Below are 17,754 nucleotides of genomic sequence, written 5' to 3'. Positions count from 1 at the left end.
TCAAGAGTGTGACGTTTTATTGGTGACAAGCCTTTTTCCCTTCTCTCGTTCACTCTTTTGATATCTAAAGCTCTCTACTTCCTCGCCTGTCGGAGGCTAACAGAAGTTTACGCGCTTGTACAGAATAACTATCAGCAGCCTTGAAGAGCTTAATTTTTTCAACTACACTCTCTAGCATACAGAGAGCCATTTGATAAACCTCAGTTCCTTTACGATTATACATTAAAGAATTGGTTAGCATCAGCACAATATCCCTCTCGAATTCAGCGGTTGTCTTTATGATCTGTGCAACCAAAAACAAAAATTTAGAATATTATAATTCATTCCTTCATAATCCTTACTCCGTCGCGAACACGAGCTTTGATCATTTTAAGATCCATAGGTTGACGTACGATGGTGTAATACATTGGAGCATTGGCCTCTTTAATTGGGTTCATAAATATTGTTCCGTTTTTGTGGTTAGCAATTTCCTGCCACAGCAAAAGTATATTCTTTTGCCACGACTTTTGTCTCTGGTCTTCTCTTGACCGTTTCCGGTCAGACGAAGGTGTGGAAGGTGTATTTGGAGCAGTCGAATCGCCTTCCTGACTTGCATTTTCAACAGGCTCAAGGTCACCAAATATACTAATATCGGCTTCTTCTTCCGTTTTTACAAAATGTGGAGGATGCCATAGTGTGTTGTGTATAGCAGGGCATGTTGAGGGGGCACTTGTATGACTATTACATGGTGAAAGACAGGGCCTTTTCTGAACAGAAAAATCTGAAAATGTATCAATAGAAGGGGACTCTTCAAACTTTCGTTTGTTCTCTTTGGTAGTACAAGATGGGCTGATGTGTGGAGTATGAGGAGGAGTATGTCGCAAGGATGGTGATCTGGTATTTAAATGAGTTGTTTCGATTGTTAGACAAGGTTGTTTCCGCTCTTGCTTAATGGTGTGAGACGAAGGCACAACATCAGAAGATGACGTTTTTTCGGGTATATGGCAATCTATTGAAGGGTATGTTGAGTGAAAGTTGTTTTTTTGCTGTGATTGTGTTTCGTATTTTTGCGGCTGTAGTTGAGGTTGCTGCGGTTGAGATCGAGGTTGAGGTTTAGGTTGTTGCGGTTGCGATTGCGGTTGCTGTGGTTGAGGTTGAGGTTGAGGTTGAGGTTGAGTTTGAGGTTGAGGTGGTTGAGGTGGTTGCGGTGGTTGAGGTGGTTGCGGTGGTTGAGGTTGAGGTTGAGGTTGTGGTTGAGGTTGAGGTTGAGGTTGTGGTTGAGGTTGAGGTTGAGTTTGAGGTTGAGGTTGCTGTGGTTGAGGTTGCTGTGGTTGAGGTTGAGGTTGAGGTTGCGGTTGGGGTTGAGGTTGCGGTTGGGGTTGAGGTTGAGGTTGGGGTTGAGGTTGAGGTTGAGGTTGCGGTTGAGGTTGCGGTTGAGGTTGCGGTTGCGGTTGAGGTTGAGGTTGCGGTTGTGGTTGAGGTTGAGGTTGCGGTTGAGGTTGAGGTTGAGGTTGAGGTTGCGGTTGAGGTTGCGGTTGAGGTTGCGGTTGCTGTGGTTGAGGTTGAGGTTGCGGTTGAGGTTGCGGTTGCGGTTGAGGTTGCGGTTGCTGTGGTTGAGGTTGAGGTTGCGGTTGAGGTTGCGGTTGCGGTTGAGGTTGCGGTTGCTGTGGTTGAGGTTGAGGTTGAGTTTGAGGTTGAGGTGGTTGAGGTGATTGCGGTGGTTGAGGTTGAGGTTGAGGTTGTGGTTGAGGTTGCGGTTGAGGTTGCGGTTGAGGTTGCGGTTGCGGTTGAGGTTGAGGTTGAGGTTGAGGTTGAGGTTGAGGTTGAGGTTGAGGTTGAGGTTGAGGTTGAGGTTGAGGTTGAGGTTGCTGTTGCTGTTGCTGTTGCTGTTGCTGCTGTTGCTGTTGCTGCTGTTGCTGCTGTTGCTGCTGTTGCTGCTGATGCTTATGCTGATTCTGCTGTTGCTGCTGTTGCTGTTGCTGCTGTTGCTGCTGTTGTTGCTGCTGCTGTTGCTGCTGTTGCTGCTGTTGCTGCTGCTGCTGCTGCTGCTGTTGTTGTTGTTGTTGTTGTTGTTGTTGTTGTTGTTGTTGTTGTTGTTGTTGTTGTTGTTGTTGTTGTTGTTGTTGTTGTTGTTGTTGTTGTTGTTGTTGTTGTTGTTGTTGTTGTTGTTGTTGTTGTTGTTGTTGTTGTTGTTGTTGTTGTTGTTGTTGTTGTTGTTGTTGTTGTGGCTGTTGTGAATGCTGTTGCTGATGCTGTTGTTGCTGATGCTGATTCTGCTGCTGCTGCTGTTGTTGTTGTTGCTGATTTTGCTGGTTATTTTTCTGATTTTGTTTTTCTATAATTTGTTGTTGTTGTTGTTGTAGCTGTTGTAGATGTTGCTGTAGTTGTAACTGTTGTAGCTGCTGTAGCTGTTGTAGTTGTTGCTGCTGCTGCTGTTGCTGTTGTTGTTGTAGTTGCTGTTGTTGTTGTAGTTGCTGTAGTTGCTGGTGCTGTAACTGCTGTCTTTGAAGCTGTAATTTAAGTTGTTGCACTTGCTGTTGTTGGTGATGCTCTTTTTCTTTCAACTTCTGTTGTTGCAAATGTTCTTTATTGTGCAATGTTTGTTGATGTGTATGTTGACTATGGTGTTTATGTTGCTTATTTTGACTGTTTTGCTGCTGCTGTTGCTGCTGTCTTTGCATTTGTAAATTCATGTGTAGTTGTTCAAGCTGCTGTTTTTTTCGGCGCTGCTCTAATTGTTGAAGCTGCTGCTGCTGCTGTTCCTGGAGCTGCTGTTTATAGAATTGTTGTTCATGGAGTTGTTGTTCGTGGAGTTGATTTTCATGGAATTGTTGTTCCTGTATATTTTGCTCATGGAAGTTATGCTGTGGTTGCTGCTCTTGGTGTTTCTGTTCCTTGAACTTTTTTTGTTGCGGTTGTTCATGGAACTGCTTCTGCTGTAGTTGTTCTTGAAGCCGATTATGTTGCAACTGTTCCTGTATTTTCCGCTGTTGTAACTTTTCCTGGGTTTGTTTTTGCTGCAATTGTTCGTGAAGCTGTTTCTGCTGCAGCTGTTCCTGTTGTTGCTTTTGTTGCAACTGTTCCTCGAGAAGCTTCTGTTGTAACTGTTCCTGGAGCTTCTTTTGCTGCAACTGTTCCTCGAATTTCTGTTGTTGTAACTTTTCTAGGAATTGGGTTTGCTGTAATTGTCCCTGAATTGATTTCTGCTGTAACTTTTCCTTTGCTTTCTGTTGACGTAACTTTTCCTGCGATTGCTCCTGGTGTTTCTTCTGTTTTAATTGTTTCTGCTGTTCAATAATATTTTGCTGTTTTAAAGAAGCCTGATACTCTGCCTGTTGCTTTTGGTCTTCTTGTAATTTATGTTGTTTTTGTTGTTCCATTTTCTTTTGTAGCTGTAGTTGCAGTTGTTGCGGTGTATCCGTCTTATTTGGCTGCGCCGGCTGTTGCTGGTTTATTTTCTTTTGTTTTTTATCAAGATCTACTAATTGAATAGAAGGAGATTCTGTGATGGATGATGAAGATGAAGATGGGGATGACGAAGCAGACGGAATCCAATGTCCTCGTTGAATTGTGTCAATCTCAGACATCACATTCATAAATTCTTGTTCGTTTTGTTGCAAGGCTGCTTTTATCTCAGTAATACGTTTTTGGTGCAGTTGACGCGCTAATCGCACTACGACAGGATCAGATGACAAGGACTGAGACAATCTTTTAAAGTTTATGTATGTGGTGAGCTGGAGTAATATAAGACAACAGGAAACCTACTGTGGATCAAAATCCTTTGCTAGTTGATGATATTGGAGCGAGCATGTCTAAAGAGGTATGTGAATATACGATCAGGTCATTTCTCGGGACTCACTATAGTGGTGTAAAACTCAAGAGGTCGGTTTATAAGATGGTGGTTGCGTAGACACTGCTGGATTTGTCTCCAGTCTTCTCCGTGTTTGTAGACAGCCTGTATAAGAAGGAGGTTTTCAAATGGGGTCCAATGATGTGGCATCTCAAACAATAATTGAAAAGGAAGGGGAGATGAGCATGCTAATAAAGAAAAGACTATTGGCTGCCACCAAAAAGAAAAGAAAAAAAAGAAAAAAAAACTTTTTTTTCTGTTTTAGGATGTATCGGATGGTGATGGCATGGGAAGGTTACCTCAATGACATCACACTTCTTTAATAAAATGAAAATGTTTCTAGTCTCTATAGGGCATTGGGAGCGAAGGATCAGTTGGAACATACTTCCAAAGCCCTTCAATATCATAGGATTGACGCACTTCAGGCGTAAATAGATGGATCACAAACCGGCCAAGATCGATCAATAACCAGCCTGATTGATCATTACGGCCCTCGATTCTAGGCGTTGGTTGGGCAGCGAGTTGATGAGGATGGGATCTGATTGTTTTGCGTACTACTTGCTGTACATGATCCGCTACACTTCCAAGGAACTTGTCTCCTTTAGGGCTTTCCGCGATGATCATATAGTCTGTCCAGTCGCACTTTTCACGCAAATCCAACACCTTTACATTCTCCATCCTATTTTCCTCTAACATTGCTTGAATGGTCTCTGCTGTCAATTCACCTGACTCCATTAATTGTTTTGACACTTCCTGAATAGCCCAACGATCCTGTAGATGACCATTCATTGCTGTGCGTTGCCACAGAGGAATAAACTCCTCATTTCCTTGCTGATCTTGATTCTCAGCATCGACAAACCATTCTGTGTCTACTTCACCAGTCTCCATGCCTGTGTCGTCTACATCTGAAAGTACTCCTTCTCCAGTAATTTCTGTTGGTATCGTCTCCTCTTCAGTGGGGTACAATTCGGGATAATCTTTAGGATCTATCTCTTCTAAATCGTCTTCTGCTTCTGAATGCACTATAGGAGGCGTAGTAGGGTTCCCCTGATTCCATGCAAGAGTTGTCTGACTGAATTTACGCAATACAATTGTTGATCCACGCAAGATCTGAGGTTGCGCAAGAGTATGAGCAACTACAGGTGCACGAATAGTGCGGGCGAGACTAGTAAGACGGAACATGGTTGAGAATCTTAATACTTTGTGTTGCTCTGCCCTGCTTCTTCGTTTCTAACGAACAAGTTAAGTCACGTATATTTCGGCGGTGATTAAATATTGACTGGTGTTCTGAGTCAAAGTATACGAACTGAGGGGTTGTAGGGTTTGTGTGATTTGTGTCAAAATGGTTCAGCGATTTTTTGCGAGGTTAAGTATCAATAGAAAAGCTGGACTGCCCAAATAATGGCCTTACCAAACTTTTTACTAACGTTGAATTTTTATACTCATTCTCGTACATAGTAAGTGTTCACATAGCTGTGATCGACCGGTTCTCCTTTTCGCTTATACAGCATTTTCATTTCTTAGGTACTCACGGTGAAACGGTAGGTGTGGTAGTTGCTGGCTCTCCACCCTTCGGAGAACGAAATGAGCAAGATTAAAATATTGAAATGGGTGTAAGAACGAAGCAGTGCCAATTATCAGTATAGGCCATTTCAGAGGAATTTTAGTGAAGCATAATAAAGCAACATTTTTACCTCACTAAAAAAACACTTTTATTTTTCTAAAATTTTGTCGACTAATTCTTGCCCCCATAGTCCTAGCCATAAAAATATTATTTGACTCATATTAACTATTCTGAGTGCAGATCCATTGCCTTGAAAACGCACCTTCTTGAAATAATTGATTCTCCTTTGTTACCATGTCCCTATTGAAGACATACAACCCTTACAAGCTAGTAACTTGGCTGTAAGTATTTTACAGTTTGAGGGCCCTTTTCATAAGAGAGTCGTAACCAGTTATTTTGCCTTACTCAAGTATCTTACGTGTCACAATCTTGAAAGGAAATGTTTACTGACTTTAGAATCAAGTACCATATTTATACTTAAAAATCTTCCAAATTAGTCGATCGAGCAATTTGTGTCGTTCGAGTAATTACTGCGACCACCTAAAGAGCCAGATTTTATGGTGAAACCACTTGTCATCAAGTAGCTATTCTCAGTACTGTGAGAAACTATTTTTTCTAGGGAGTCCTATTTGGGTTTTAATGTGGTCTCTGGGAAAATTTTGATTGAAATTCACGAAGCGGATAGTCAAAAGGCAATATGAATCGAAATACCCTGATATGACTAGTTTTAGGAAAGAGATAAAGTACATACCTGCAACAAGATATGACCTTGCGATTTTGTCTTATCATTAGCGTCGTCAATAACCGAGTTCCCCGAGGGTTGTAAATAGACCTTATCAGAAACAGGCCGTGTTTTTCGAGCATCTTGGGTGTATCACAGATCAGGTGCAGACGGTACGGGCCTTTTATACGATCAGTACCTTGTAACAAAGCTAATTTTACTGAAGATTATAATTAAGTGTTATTCTAAATTAGAATTGCTGTATTTTATCTTTCCTATTATTTCTTATCGTATTTGGGTCATGCATACAATTAAACTCCTCAAGACAAAATTGTAGTTATACGACCAAAACGTTCCACATTTGCGTGTAACAAAAACGAATTCAGAGGCAAAAACGACAGGTCAAGATCGAAAAGTATATCTTATTATCGCTTTCTGTAAAAGGTATCTGAGTAACCTAGCTTTTAGGTACAACAAAAAGGTAGACTCCTGTATTCTCCGTGTGCAAGGATGAGTTATAATATGTCTACATAATAATATATCATAATTGGTAAAAGGTACGATGTACAACTGTCATAAACAAAGGTAGTCCTGTTTATTCGAGCTGAATCATGGATCTATAGCCTTAACCTACTCATGTTATATTTTAAATTTTAAATTTTTAACATATGTTTGATGAGGTTGTGAGAAATAAAGTGTGTGAATTAAAAGTAATATGTAAACCAAATAAGGGCACTTGAGAAAGCAAGTATCATGTGAGTTAAACTTAATCGTAAAGAGAGAGAGATATAGATATGTCGATATATTAGATAAAGTTAGTACTTTAATCTATCGAATATAAAAAGGGTCAAGAAAATCAGTATATTTTCTAGATCATTTACTTTCTTTTGAATCTATACATCTTCTTTTTCACAATGCCTCCAACAGGGAAAAATAATGTTGAGACTATAAGTATATCCAATCAATCCAAGGTTGAAGCAGACACAATGATCCATGATAAAGGAGACGCTGTTTCATCTGCTTCTCTTGAAAGCCAAGCCCATGGGGAAGGAGGCTTAAAACGTAGTCTCAAATCTCGCCATTTGACTGTAAGCTTAATAGTTACTTCTTAGCTTGTACATTAATTGACTTAATCTTATTACGGAATTATGTAGATGATCTCTCTTGGTGGTGTCATTGGTCAAGGTCTTTTCTTGTCTTCAGGTGGAAATCTGGCAGCGGCTGGCCCAGCTGGTTCTCTCATTGCTTATGCTATCATTGGTTTCATCGTGTTCTGGGTTACCTTCTCATTGGGTGAGATGGCAACTTATATTCCTGTATCTGGATCATTTACCATCTTTTGCCGTCGTTTTGTGGATGATTCTTTTGGAGCTACTATTGGATGGAATTACTGGTAGAATATCGCTTCTTCAAAAACTTTTTGATACCCGTATATCATATCCAATACGCGTATCTCACAATTAACCTTCTAGGGCTTGTTGGGCTATTATCGTTGCAAGTGAATTGACAGGTAAATTTATTATATGATACTTTGGTTTCAATTAAAAATACTCACTACTCACTAATCATCTGGATTCTAGCACTTCCTTTGGTTATGAATTTCTGGACTGAAAAAGTACCTTCCTGGGCTTGTAAGCTTTGGATCTCATAAATATGGCTATTTTGAGCGATTAAATAAATCTCATCAAGTATTAATATCTATATATATGATGGAAAAATAGGGTCGGGGATTTGGCTTATCGTAATCTTTGTTCTCAACCTGTTTGGTGCTCGAAGCTATGGTGAAGCTGAGTACTGGTTCAGTGTGGTACGAGATCAGATAATCAAAAATACAATTTGGCTAACATCAAAAACAGATTAAAATTCTTGCTGTACTTATCTTTATTATTGTTGGCTGTTTTACATCTGGTGGTGTTATTGGGTAAGTCTAATTCCGTCTTCCTAGATTACAAAATACTGATATTATCTTTTCGATAGTGACGAAGTATATGGCTTCAAGTACTGGGTCTCTCCTGGTGCATTTACCAATGGTGCTCTTGGAGTTGTAAATGCATTTGTTTTGGCCTCTTTCAGTATGCAGGGTACCGAAATTGTTGGTATCACTGCTGGTGAATGTGGAAACCCTCGAAAGGTTAGTTGTACAGTAATATAAATCATAGATACGTGACTTATTCTTCTCACACCTTTGTATACAGGAAGTACCTCGGGCTATTCGAAATGTGTTCTGGCGTATCATCATCTTCTATCTTGGCTCAGGCAAGTTAGTATATAACTTGATATTGTTGATAATCTTGCTAATATATTTTTCTTCCTTAGTCTTTGTCATGGGCATGATAGTACCTTCTAATGATCCTCGAAACTTGGATAGTAGCAGTGGAACAGCTACAGTTTCCCCGTTTACTATTGTATTTCAAAAGAGCGGAATTTCCGGTATCACCCACATTATGAATGCGGTTATTCTGATTACTGTAATATGAGTAGAATAGTGGTACGATATACAGAGAAAATTAACTATGTGTTGTGTCAATAGGTTCTATCTTGTGCGAATAGTGGAATGTATGTAGCTAGTCGTACACTTTGCGCTCTTTCCCAGGAGGGGTTAGCCCCACGCAAACTTGGTAAACAACAATATACATCATACAACTATTTGACTTATCTCTTTGTCTATATATTTAGCCCATATTACAAATCGTGGTGTCCCAATATACGCTCTTCTTTGTACTGCTTTTATTAGTTTGATTACCTTTGCCACATCATTTATCCCTGGAAAGGCTCTCTTCATTGTCCTTACCAAGCTTTCTGGTGTAGCTGGTTTTGTCACATGGGGTGGTATCTCATTTGCTCACTATCGTTTCCGCAAGGCTTACATTTCCCAGGGTCGTAAACTGTCTGATTTGCCTTTCGTTGCTCCTTGTTATCCATTTGGTGACATATTTGGAATGATCGCATGTATAGTCATTGCTCTGATGGCTGGTTATTCCTACTTCTCTCCTGCAAGTGCAGTCGGTCTAATCGGTAACTACGCCGGTCTTATTCTCTGTGCGGCTGGGTTCATTACTACCAAGCTTTGGACTAAATCAAAGATGGTTCCAATCGATCAAATTGATCTTGATACCGGGCGCATGGATATGGACTACTCTAGTTTTGAGGACGAGCCTGAAGTTACTGGTCCATGGTACAAGCGTTGGGGTGCCAAGCTTATTGCTATTATTACTTAATTACCTTTTACATTAATGCTTCTGTCATATTTACTATTTTCTTTTTCTTTTTTATCCTTTATTCAATGTGTATGTATAATTATTTCTCCTCTTTGTAAAAACAAAAGCAAAATATTACAAAAATAATTAATATTTTAATGAATATATATAAAAAACATATAGCTCTGTAATTAGTATATTATCTCTATAACTTTTTTATTGGACAGGACCTAAAATGTCTATTCAAATTAAAATATTGCCATTCACCAGTGTACGAGGGCATTGAATGAAGAATTACTTTTCATAGTAATTTATTCGATTCCGAATGGATATATTTGTCAATTCCCTCGACAATTACATGGTCAATGCCATTCACCAGTGTACGAGGGAATTGACAAAAAATTCTAAAATAAGGACTCTAGTTACAAAAAAGGATGTACTAAACAAACATACTTTATAAAGCTCATTTTCTATAGCCAAAATGAAACAAATCATTAACAAAAAAATAAAAATGAGCAAGGTATTTTAGTAAATACTTAAAAAGCAGATGCTGAATAACAATCTGTATCGTATATGACGTGACTCAATTCCCTCGATGCAATTCCCTCGACAATTCCCTCGTACGCTGGTGAATGGCATATATGCAAAAATAATATGAGATTTCGTAAATCATATTGGACATATTCTGAAATCCCATAAATAGTATTTGCCCAAAGTTCCGGCTCACCACGCGCTTCTACCATTCTGCCTGCTCCCATCAACTGTCTGATGCTCGTCCCATCCACCCTCCTCTCATCCCACGACAACTTCGCTCCTTCTGGTCTTTTGCCCTCCCTCACCGGGCTCGGAATGTCTGGTTTCGCGGGTTGCACAATAAGCTTTCGTGCCGAGCACTTCTGTACCGCATCATGCCATCCACCGTCTCTTTTCCTCTCTGCACTATTTGCCAGGTGTCCATCGAGATGCAAGAACATTTTCTTCTCGCTTGCCCGTTGAAATCTGCTGTGTGGACAGGAATTTGGTTGGAATTCTTCGGCACCGTCCCTCTGCCCTCTGTCCTCTCAAACGCTTTCCAATCCTTCGTCTTCCCCCCACACTTAACCCTGCGATCCCTGCTTCCTCCGTCTTTGGCCTAACTATCCTGGCTATTTGGGATCACCACTGGTCTTTCCACTTTAACTCTGTCCCTTTCCTTCCCTCTGCGGTGCTCTACACTGCATGCAAGTCAATTTCTCGTCTCTGCTCTGAACTAGAGCTGGACTCTCCATAACTCCTCCATTTTTTTTAAAAAAACAAAACAAAACAAAAACAACCATAAAATTTAAAAGCCAAAAACATCATATAATCTACAAAACCTTACAAACAAATATTTTAATTTTCTCTTTTCCTATTCAATCAGAGACCTTTAATAAAATCCTGAGCTTTTTCTTCCTGGCTCCATACAAAAAAAAGTATTTGCCCAAAAGTAACGTTGATAGGTTAATGTCTGGCATGTTATTGGCCATAAAAGTTGCTAAAACGCAACTGAGTTGCGCATACGGAGATTTAAATACTGCCATTTACCACAGTGTACACTTTCCTCGACAGAGAACTTTAATAAATCTGAGCCTGTCACAGCTCCATACAAACAAAAAATTCCTCGAAGGTCGCTATTCACTGTAAGTAATTTTAATTTACTAAAAGATGATATTCTATTGGCAGACTTTATAACTCCGTAATCGTAGGAAATATACGGATTCGTAGAAGATATACGAATTCGTATATTTCCTACGATTACGGAGTTATAAAGTCTGTCATTTACTACAGTGGTATTCAAGTTATGTCTGCATGAATTTAATCCTTGACTTGTGGCTGTTCATATTAAATTCTTTCCCTTTTACACGTTATTAGGGCATAGTATCATAAATATAAACATACTACCTATTTAAGCTCATGTCTTCAAGTCAAAAATCTGACATGACGAACATTGCACCTTTTGTGGCAAAGGTAATTTCACATTAGAATCACGATTACGGAATCACCCTTAGTTTTATTAACAGAAGCTATATTAATCCTGGTAGTTTGTACGAGTATTGCATTCAAGGGAGGTAAACATAGAAATTCCCTATAGCCAAACCCAATTCGGGGTTGTATTAATGGTTGATGTTGTTGGTAAGTGAAAGCCTATAATAAATAATATTCTGTGTGTAACACTGTTTTGGTCAGGCTTCAGCAAGGTAAAAGAAAATCCTTTGATCAATATCTAGTGTACATCAGCTGAATTGATCAAATGGCGTTAATAACCCATAAGAAAAGCTCTCTACGCTTGCAGCTGAGAAAAGCCAGTCGGGTGCAGAAGCCATTTCTATGGAGATCGGTGCCTACATGGGCGAGGTGAGTACATAAGTATTATAGAAGCACGTATGGTAAAACGAATTTATGCCTTGAGTATTATTGTCTAATATAATTATTTTAGTGTATACAAATAATTGAATACTTCGGTGGAGATGTTGTAAAGGTAAAGCAATCCATATACATATATTTCTAAGACATACTAATATGCCTCTGCTTAGTTTCTTGGTGATGCCGTCCTTGTGTGCTTCCAACAAAATATGTATGACCGTCGTCTTTCGGATGCTACATCGTCTGGTAGTGAAAGTGGGGAAAATTCATCGCAGACTCGCCAAAGGAATGTCCTTGTTAGAAAGGCCATCGAATGTGGGCTACAGCTTCTCACAAGATTATCTCACTACCGTGTTTATCTCACAGCAGAAGAGCGATCCAGACATCGGAAGCTTAGTGCCGATGTTGGCCAAACTGTGCCCGCAACCGGGCGTAAAAAGGTGGCTATTTTTGGTAGCCTTAAGCCGCTAGGTTCTGAGGAAAGCCTTCAGCCTCAACCTCAAAATATAGATCTCTCTTGGTCGGGAGACAACACGATGTCTTTTGACAGATGGAAATGCTTCAACTTTATCCTTGCAAAAAATAAGAATCTAAAATCTTCCCAGTCCTCTAGACGTTTCAGCTCATCCAGTGAACACTCGTCTCACAACTGCACGAGTGCGATCGATCTCGAATTACATATAGCATTATCATGTGGAGATGTAACGAATGTGGTTGTTGGAGACATTGTCTCTAATTCTCTCCCTCCAAACGACAGGGTTAATGTCTATCCACAATTAAGAGCACCAAATCAAGACAGTATTCCCCCACTTGGCGCATATTTTCTGGAATACTGCGGACGTCTCGAATACGCTATTGGTGGTCCCGTTGTTGACGCTTTAGATGACGCACTCTCAACAGCCAAGGCTGGAGAGATGTGTATTACTCAAGAAGCTCTCGATATAGTCCGTGCACAAGGGATGATTCTTGAATGCGAGCAACGAAAAAATTATTATATTGTTCGAAGTTCAGAATACCAGTCAATGTTACGTAAACCTGGTGTAACTCTAAGACCACAGCCTTCACAAAAGCGTATCACTAGCCAATCAAGTATTGGAACTGTGCTAGATCGACGCAGACTTGCCATGGAGCCATTGATCCCTCGTGTTCGAAACTCATCTTTTTTGAATTTACCTGTGAATTCGAACCCGCATTACTTCAAATATATTAGCAGAAGTTCTCTATATCGCCTTCAAAACAGTGCTTCTGGGGACATACTTGCACAGTTTAGAGAAACTACGATCATGTTTGTCAGCTTGGGCAAGATGGAAGTGGTAACCAAAAAGGGGTTAGATATAGTTCAAAAGGCACTTGTTACCTGTCTTCGTGCTCTTTTGAAATATGAAGGTCTGTCGTGGGTCTCCCTTTTTTTTGGAAGCGGCTAGAAATGACACATTAATATTCTTATTTTTCTCCCCTTTCTATTTCTACTTTAATATGTTCATTTAAATAGGCATGTTACAGCAATTTGCAATCGATGACAAAGGCAAGTATGATTACTGAATTTAACCTTCTATTAAAATGGTGTGACACTAATAGTTTATCTTTAACATACACAAAAAATTAGGTGCCACAATTCTGGCCGTATTTGGACTTCCCCCACTTTCACACGAACGTGAGGCCGTATTTGCTGCAAAGGCAGCAATCGAGCTCCGTGATGCTTATCGAGAACAGGACCTACCTGGATTTGCTATTGCCCTTGCTACTGGTATCATATTTGCTGCTATTGTGCCCAAAGATAATCCATTCCGTCGTGATCCAGGAATCTCGGGAGATTCAATCATTCTCGCCGTACGCATGTTAAAAATTCGTTCCTCGAGACATAATGTTGTATGTGATCATGCCACTAGACAGCAGATAGGTGATCTATGTGAATATATCAATCTTGGAGATAATTATGTCAAAGGAAAATCTCGGCCGATCCAGGTGTACGAAATCAAACAGTTTGCGTCAATGGAGGCAAGGCGTCTTTCAACTCAAACTACGGCTTCTAATACAAATTTTATTGGATATCAATCTGAGATGGATGCAGCAGTAAAATTTGTTAACGACTGGAATAAGACAAGAGAGCATTATGTTCTTGTAATATCCGGACCATCTGGTGTCGGAAAAAGCTATTTTTGTCGGACTCTGTATAATACAGCCTCGTTGTCCAATGTCGTATGCTGGTAGGGATTGATAGAAAAGACTGGTCTGATTGCCCATTACTAACTTCTTGTCTCAACACAAAGCTGGTCAGCATCTACAGAAGGTGAGATGAAATGGTTTTTTTGTACCCAATGATAACTTTATATTAAATATAATTTCATTTAGTGGAAAAAAGCTCGAAATTCTATTTAATTAAAAACTTGATGTTTTCGATATTTGAGACCATTGATTCATCTGAAATACCCACAAGCACAAAGCAATATCCGACTTTGTTCGAAGACATATTGAAAAAGAGTAAAACATTTGAGCCTTCATCAAGCCCATATACTGAAGATCAAAGAGTTCACACCATCGACGCACCTATAGCATCTAGCTCTGTGCATAAAGACTGGGTAAATAAACCCATCCGGTACCCAATTCTCTCACCGGTGTCTGCAGGTTCCTGTCCGGATTATCAAGCCTTTAATAAAGAAGTCGAAGAACTTATTCAACGATGCCTTCTCAAGTGCGGAGAGAGTGAGTCATATTTACCACTTTTCAAAATGATCTTTCCAGTTTTGAACAATATTTCCGAAAACAACGACACAAAAAGTCTCGGTGGACGTAGTCGAGATATTGTTATTTCACGTATTGTTATAAAAATGATAAACTATGTTGGAAAATTTTATGGTTTGTTGTTTGTGTGTGATGATGCACAATGTAAGTAAAAAAAAATGGTTTACTCCATAGTAGACCTTTTGAAGCTATAATCTAAAATACATTATATTTAATAGGGTGTGATAGCGCATCTATCAAACTTTTGCAAGAGATCCACGAGAAGTGTCGAAATTTAATGCTCATTATAGCTTCACGGCCAATGCAAGATTATGATATTACTTTTCTCAAGCGATTTTCTTCTAGTGGACAGTATAAAAATATTGCTTTGGAAGGTTTAAACAATAGAGATATCGCAGAGGTTATATTAAAGACATTTGGTCCTGGGGTGATGACAGTTAATCCAGATGTTGTTAACGTTGTTCAAGTAAGTATTTAAAGTTCAATGATCAACTTACCATCTTGTCCAAATATATTAAATTGTTATTTAGAAATGTACAAAGGGAAACCCCCTTTACGTCAAGTAAGTTTATAGAATAAATTAAACCAGCTTTTAAATTATTTTACTAAACAATTTTCTGATATATGCATATAGAAATATGGCTATTATTTTAAAAGATTTTAACCATGTTACCGTAGTTAATGGTGAACTAATTCCTATAAGTGTTCGCTTCGATATGGATGATCAAATGGGGTACTTTGATTATAAGCGTCTTATTAAGATGCAGTATGATCGACTGGATATAAACTATCAGGAGTTTCTGGCTGTAAGTAGAACATCATAAGGAATATGTTATGTGAGTTGCTAAAATAAACTTATAAAGGCTGCTAGCTGTCTAGGACAAACATTTAAGATTCAAGAAATTAAAGCAGCTTTATCTGCTAAGAACTCCATCTTAAGATATGATGATACAAAGAAGACATGGGGTATTATTAAGGCTTACGATATTTATCGGTTTCTACGATTACTCGAAAATGGAGAGACTCGTGAACTCGATTATAACGAATACACATTCAGTCACAGTACTATTCCACAGTGTATCAACGTAATGGTGTCCTACGAGACGAGAATGACAATACATAGCCTTTTTGCCACATACTATGAAAAACGACTTACAAACGAGAACTATTACGAGCTTCTAGGAAAAGTTACCAGACATTACTTAGAAACAGATAGTCTAAACAAACAGCTGTATTATCTAGAGAAACTCGCTAATTTCAACATGAAGTCGTATTTGATACCCGAAGCAACGCTAAATTACGAGCATATTGTCAATATACTGGATAATAATGAAGATCTTTATCTTAAATTTGGAAATATGCACATAAGCAATATATACATCAACTTAGGTTTGTGCTACACTATGAGAACCAAGTTAGAGGAAGGTGAAATATATCTATTCAAGGCACTTGACTGTCTCGGTAAACCTTGGCCAAAAACCGAACGGCAGTTTTTATGGAGGTTCTGGGTTAATAGAGCAGATCAATATCGACATCGACGTTGGGGAGCAAGAATAAGACATAAAAATGACACGAAGACCGAGATCTGGAAGCGAGTAATAGACATTATGAAGCCGTTATCGAATATTTATTTTTACAACGGAAACGGGAGAGAATTTGTTTACACATGTCTTATTGGACTTAATGCTTGCGAAAGACTCGGAGATATCGGACCAAAGTATACCATGTTTTTGGCTCGAAATGCACTTTTATGCTGGGTGAACGATCAGAAAGAAAAAAGCATCTTTTATATTACCAAGGCTTTACGAAATATGGATTTGCGCACTGACTCTGATACTTTGGCCATTTGTGCTTTCTTGAGTTTTGCAGCGGGAAAATTTGATAACGCAAGAGAGTTACTTTATCAATCCATTCAAGCATCATTAACCCTGGGAACTGTAGTCGAATTCCAATCATTTTATCGGTCTGTGAAACTCTTGGTAACAATGGGTATCTTTGGAGGAAACCTTGACAGGTCTCCGCGCGATGTTGCTTTACTTCAACAGATGGCCAGTACTGCTCGGAACAATGGAGACAACGAAGTAGATATATGGCTCGGGGTGTATCATGTGGGTAATTCCATTGTAACGAATCGATTACATGAGTGCTTGGCATTTGTATCACTTCTTGAGGCACATTTCCATGAAACTCCGATTTACAATCAAATTGCCATCCACGGAACGCTTGTTTGCTATTATGCAAAGACGAGAAACTACGAACAAGCAAGAGAGCACACCCAAAAGCTCATAGCTATATTACCAGCTTTGACAGGCACACGTAAGAAAGTAATTGAGGTTATATTTTTGTCTATTTTGGCTAATACAAAAAGTTTAATTTGATAGCCAACCTTTTTCCCGTATATGGTTTGATTTTTGTAACCATGGGACTGTACACCATGGTAGAAGATAATGAAGTTGAGCTTGTATGCTCTTTGGACTCTGGAAACTACCAGCGTTTTGCTGAAGGACTGACAAAAATTAATCATGCGTTCCAGCAAGTAAAATTTTGGGAATTTACTCAACCTTGTCTTTATCTAGCAAGAGCGCTTCCCTTTATTCTTACAGGGCGAATTGTGGAAGGCTATATGGTAATTGAATATATATATATATAATTCATCTGAGCATTCAAAGCTAATTACGCCAACTGATATATGTATATATATTTAAATTAAAGGTTTTACATCATGGGGTTCTTGAAATGCATTTTATTGAAGAAATTAGATTCTTGAAAGCATACTACTGGTCGTTTTTGGGAAAATACGCCTTTAAACCGACGGAAAGAATTAAGTGGACTGAACAAGCCCGCAACGAGTTTCGCAAACTTAATATTCCTGACGAGATCTATTGTAATCCTGATCCCGGAAATTGCTATGCTCGTGGAACTCCTGCAAATATAAGAATTAGTGAACCTTCGTAACAAATATGTAGACGAATCTATATATACATGTCCATAGCTGAATATAAACTTTAGATATCAACTTGCTGAACTCAACTCCCAGTAGACTTTGTGTAAAAAAGCTAATAAAAGAAATTACTTTCCCTTTCTTTTTGAAAAGAAAAGATGTGAATACTACTAGTAAGCTTATATTTGTTACACGTTGTGATGTCTTGACTAATACAATGTCTAATATGATGAGAGAGAGAGAGAGAGAGAGTAATTTGGTGCTTGTATGATTCGATTTCTAATACTGAGCTCAACAATATGTAGCTTAGGAAGAAAGTAGAATTGTTCTGCAAGAAGCAAGTTGGTTGTATAATAATCCAATAGAAAAGTTTATGAG

The 17,754-nt window shown here is 39.0% G+C and overlaps 5 protein-coding genes across 5 annotated transcripts; 3 read left to right on the top strand and 2 right to left on the bottom strand.

Moving 5' to 3' along the window:
• Positions 1–64: 64 nt before the first annotated feature.
• Positions 65–696, bottom strand: PHYBLDRAFT_164245 (hypothetical protein; the record flags this gene model as incomplete). Its single annotated transcript, XM_018434975.1, is given in 3 exon segments — positions 65–283; positions 342–634; positions 654–696. The coding sequence occupies 3 exon segments, from the start codon at positions 694–696 to the stop codon at positions 65–67; spliced, it is 555 nt and encodes a 184-aa protein (XP_018295368.1).
• A 3,396-nt stretch (positions 697–4,092) lies between these two features.
• On the bottom strand, positions 4,093–5,285 carry PHYBLDRAFT_76341 (hypothetical protein; the record flags this gene model as incomplete). The annotated part of the gene is made up of 2 exons (XM_018443143.1): positions 4,093–5,059; positions 5,241–5,285. The coding sequence occupies 2 exons, from the start codon at positions 5,283–5,285 to the stop codon at positions 4,169–4,171; spliced, it is 936 nt and encodes a 311-aa protein (XP_018295367.1). The 3' UTR covers positions 4,093–4,168.
• A 1,715-nt stretch (positions 5,286–7,000) lies between these two features.
• PHYBLDRAFT_179813 (hypothetical protein) lies at positions 7,001–9,584 on the top strand. The gene is made up of 11 exons (XM_018438214.1): positions 7,001–7,202; positions 7,269–7,507; positions 7,587–7,624; positions 7,695–7,745; positions 7,836–7,921; positions 7,971–8,035; positions 8,092–8,245; positions 8,310–8,343; positions 8,431–8,582; positions 8,645–8,732; positions 8,791–9,584. Exons 1-11 carry the CDS (start codon positions 7,029–7,031, stop codon positions 9,330–9,332), a joined length of 1,623 nt encoding a protein of 540 aa, XP_018295366.1. The 5' UTR covers positions 7,001–7,028; the 3' UTR covers positions 9,333–9,584.
• A 322-nt stretch (positions 9,585–9,906) lies between these two features.
• Positions 9,907–10,581, top strand: PHYBLDRAFT_141211 (hypothetical protein; the record flags this gene model as incomplete). Its single annotated transcript, XM_018430549.1, has 3 exons — positions 9,907–9,931; positions 10,015–10,209; positions 10,262–10,581. 3 exons carry the CDS (start codon positions 9,907–9,909, stop codon positions 10,579–10,581), a joined length of 540 nt encoding a protein of 179 aa, XP_018295365.1.
• Positions 10,582–10,793: 212 nt separating this feature from the next.
• PHYBLDRAFT_60453 (hypothetical protein) lies at positions 10,794–11,142 on the top strand (the record flags this gene model as incomplete). Its single annotated transcript, XM_018440644.1, has 2 exons — positions 10,794–10,969; positions 11,013–11,142. 2 exons carry the CDS (start codon positions 10,794–10,796, stop codon positions 11,140–11,142), a joined length of 306 nt encoding a protein of 101 aa, XP_018295364.1.
• Positions 11,143–17,754: the final 6,612 nt, after the last annotated feature.

This window comes from Phycomyces blakesleeanus (genome assembly GCF_001638985.1).
Source record: "Phycomyces blakesleeanus NRRL 1555(-) unplaced genomic scaffold PHYBLscaffold_4, whole genome shotgun sequence".
In the NCBI taxonomy this organism is placed as follows: Eukaryota; Fungi; Mucoromycota; class Mucoromycetes; order Mucorales; family Phycomycetaceae; genus Phycomyces; species Phycomyces blakesleeanus.
The sequence above is the reverse complement of the archived record's forward strand: the minus strand, read 5'-3'. Positions and strand labels throughout refer to the sequence as shown.

Excerpts from the sequence above, each read along its gene's own strand:
- PHYBLDRAFT_179813 (XM_018438214.1), top strand. The coding sequence starts at position 7,029 with ATGCCTCCAACAGGGAAAAATAATGTTGAGACTATAAGTATATCCAAT. Across the intron at positions 7,203-7,268 it reads TCAAATCTCGCCATTTGACT|ATGATCTCTCTTGGTGGTGT; the intron begins GTAAGCTTAATA and ends GGAATTATGTAG. Across the intron at positions 8,583-8,644 it reads ATGCGGTTATTCTGATTACT|GTTCTATCTTGTGCGAATAG; the intron begins GTAATATGAGTA and ends TTGTGTCAATAG.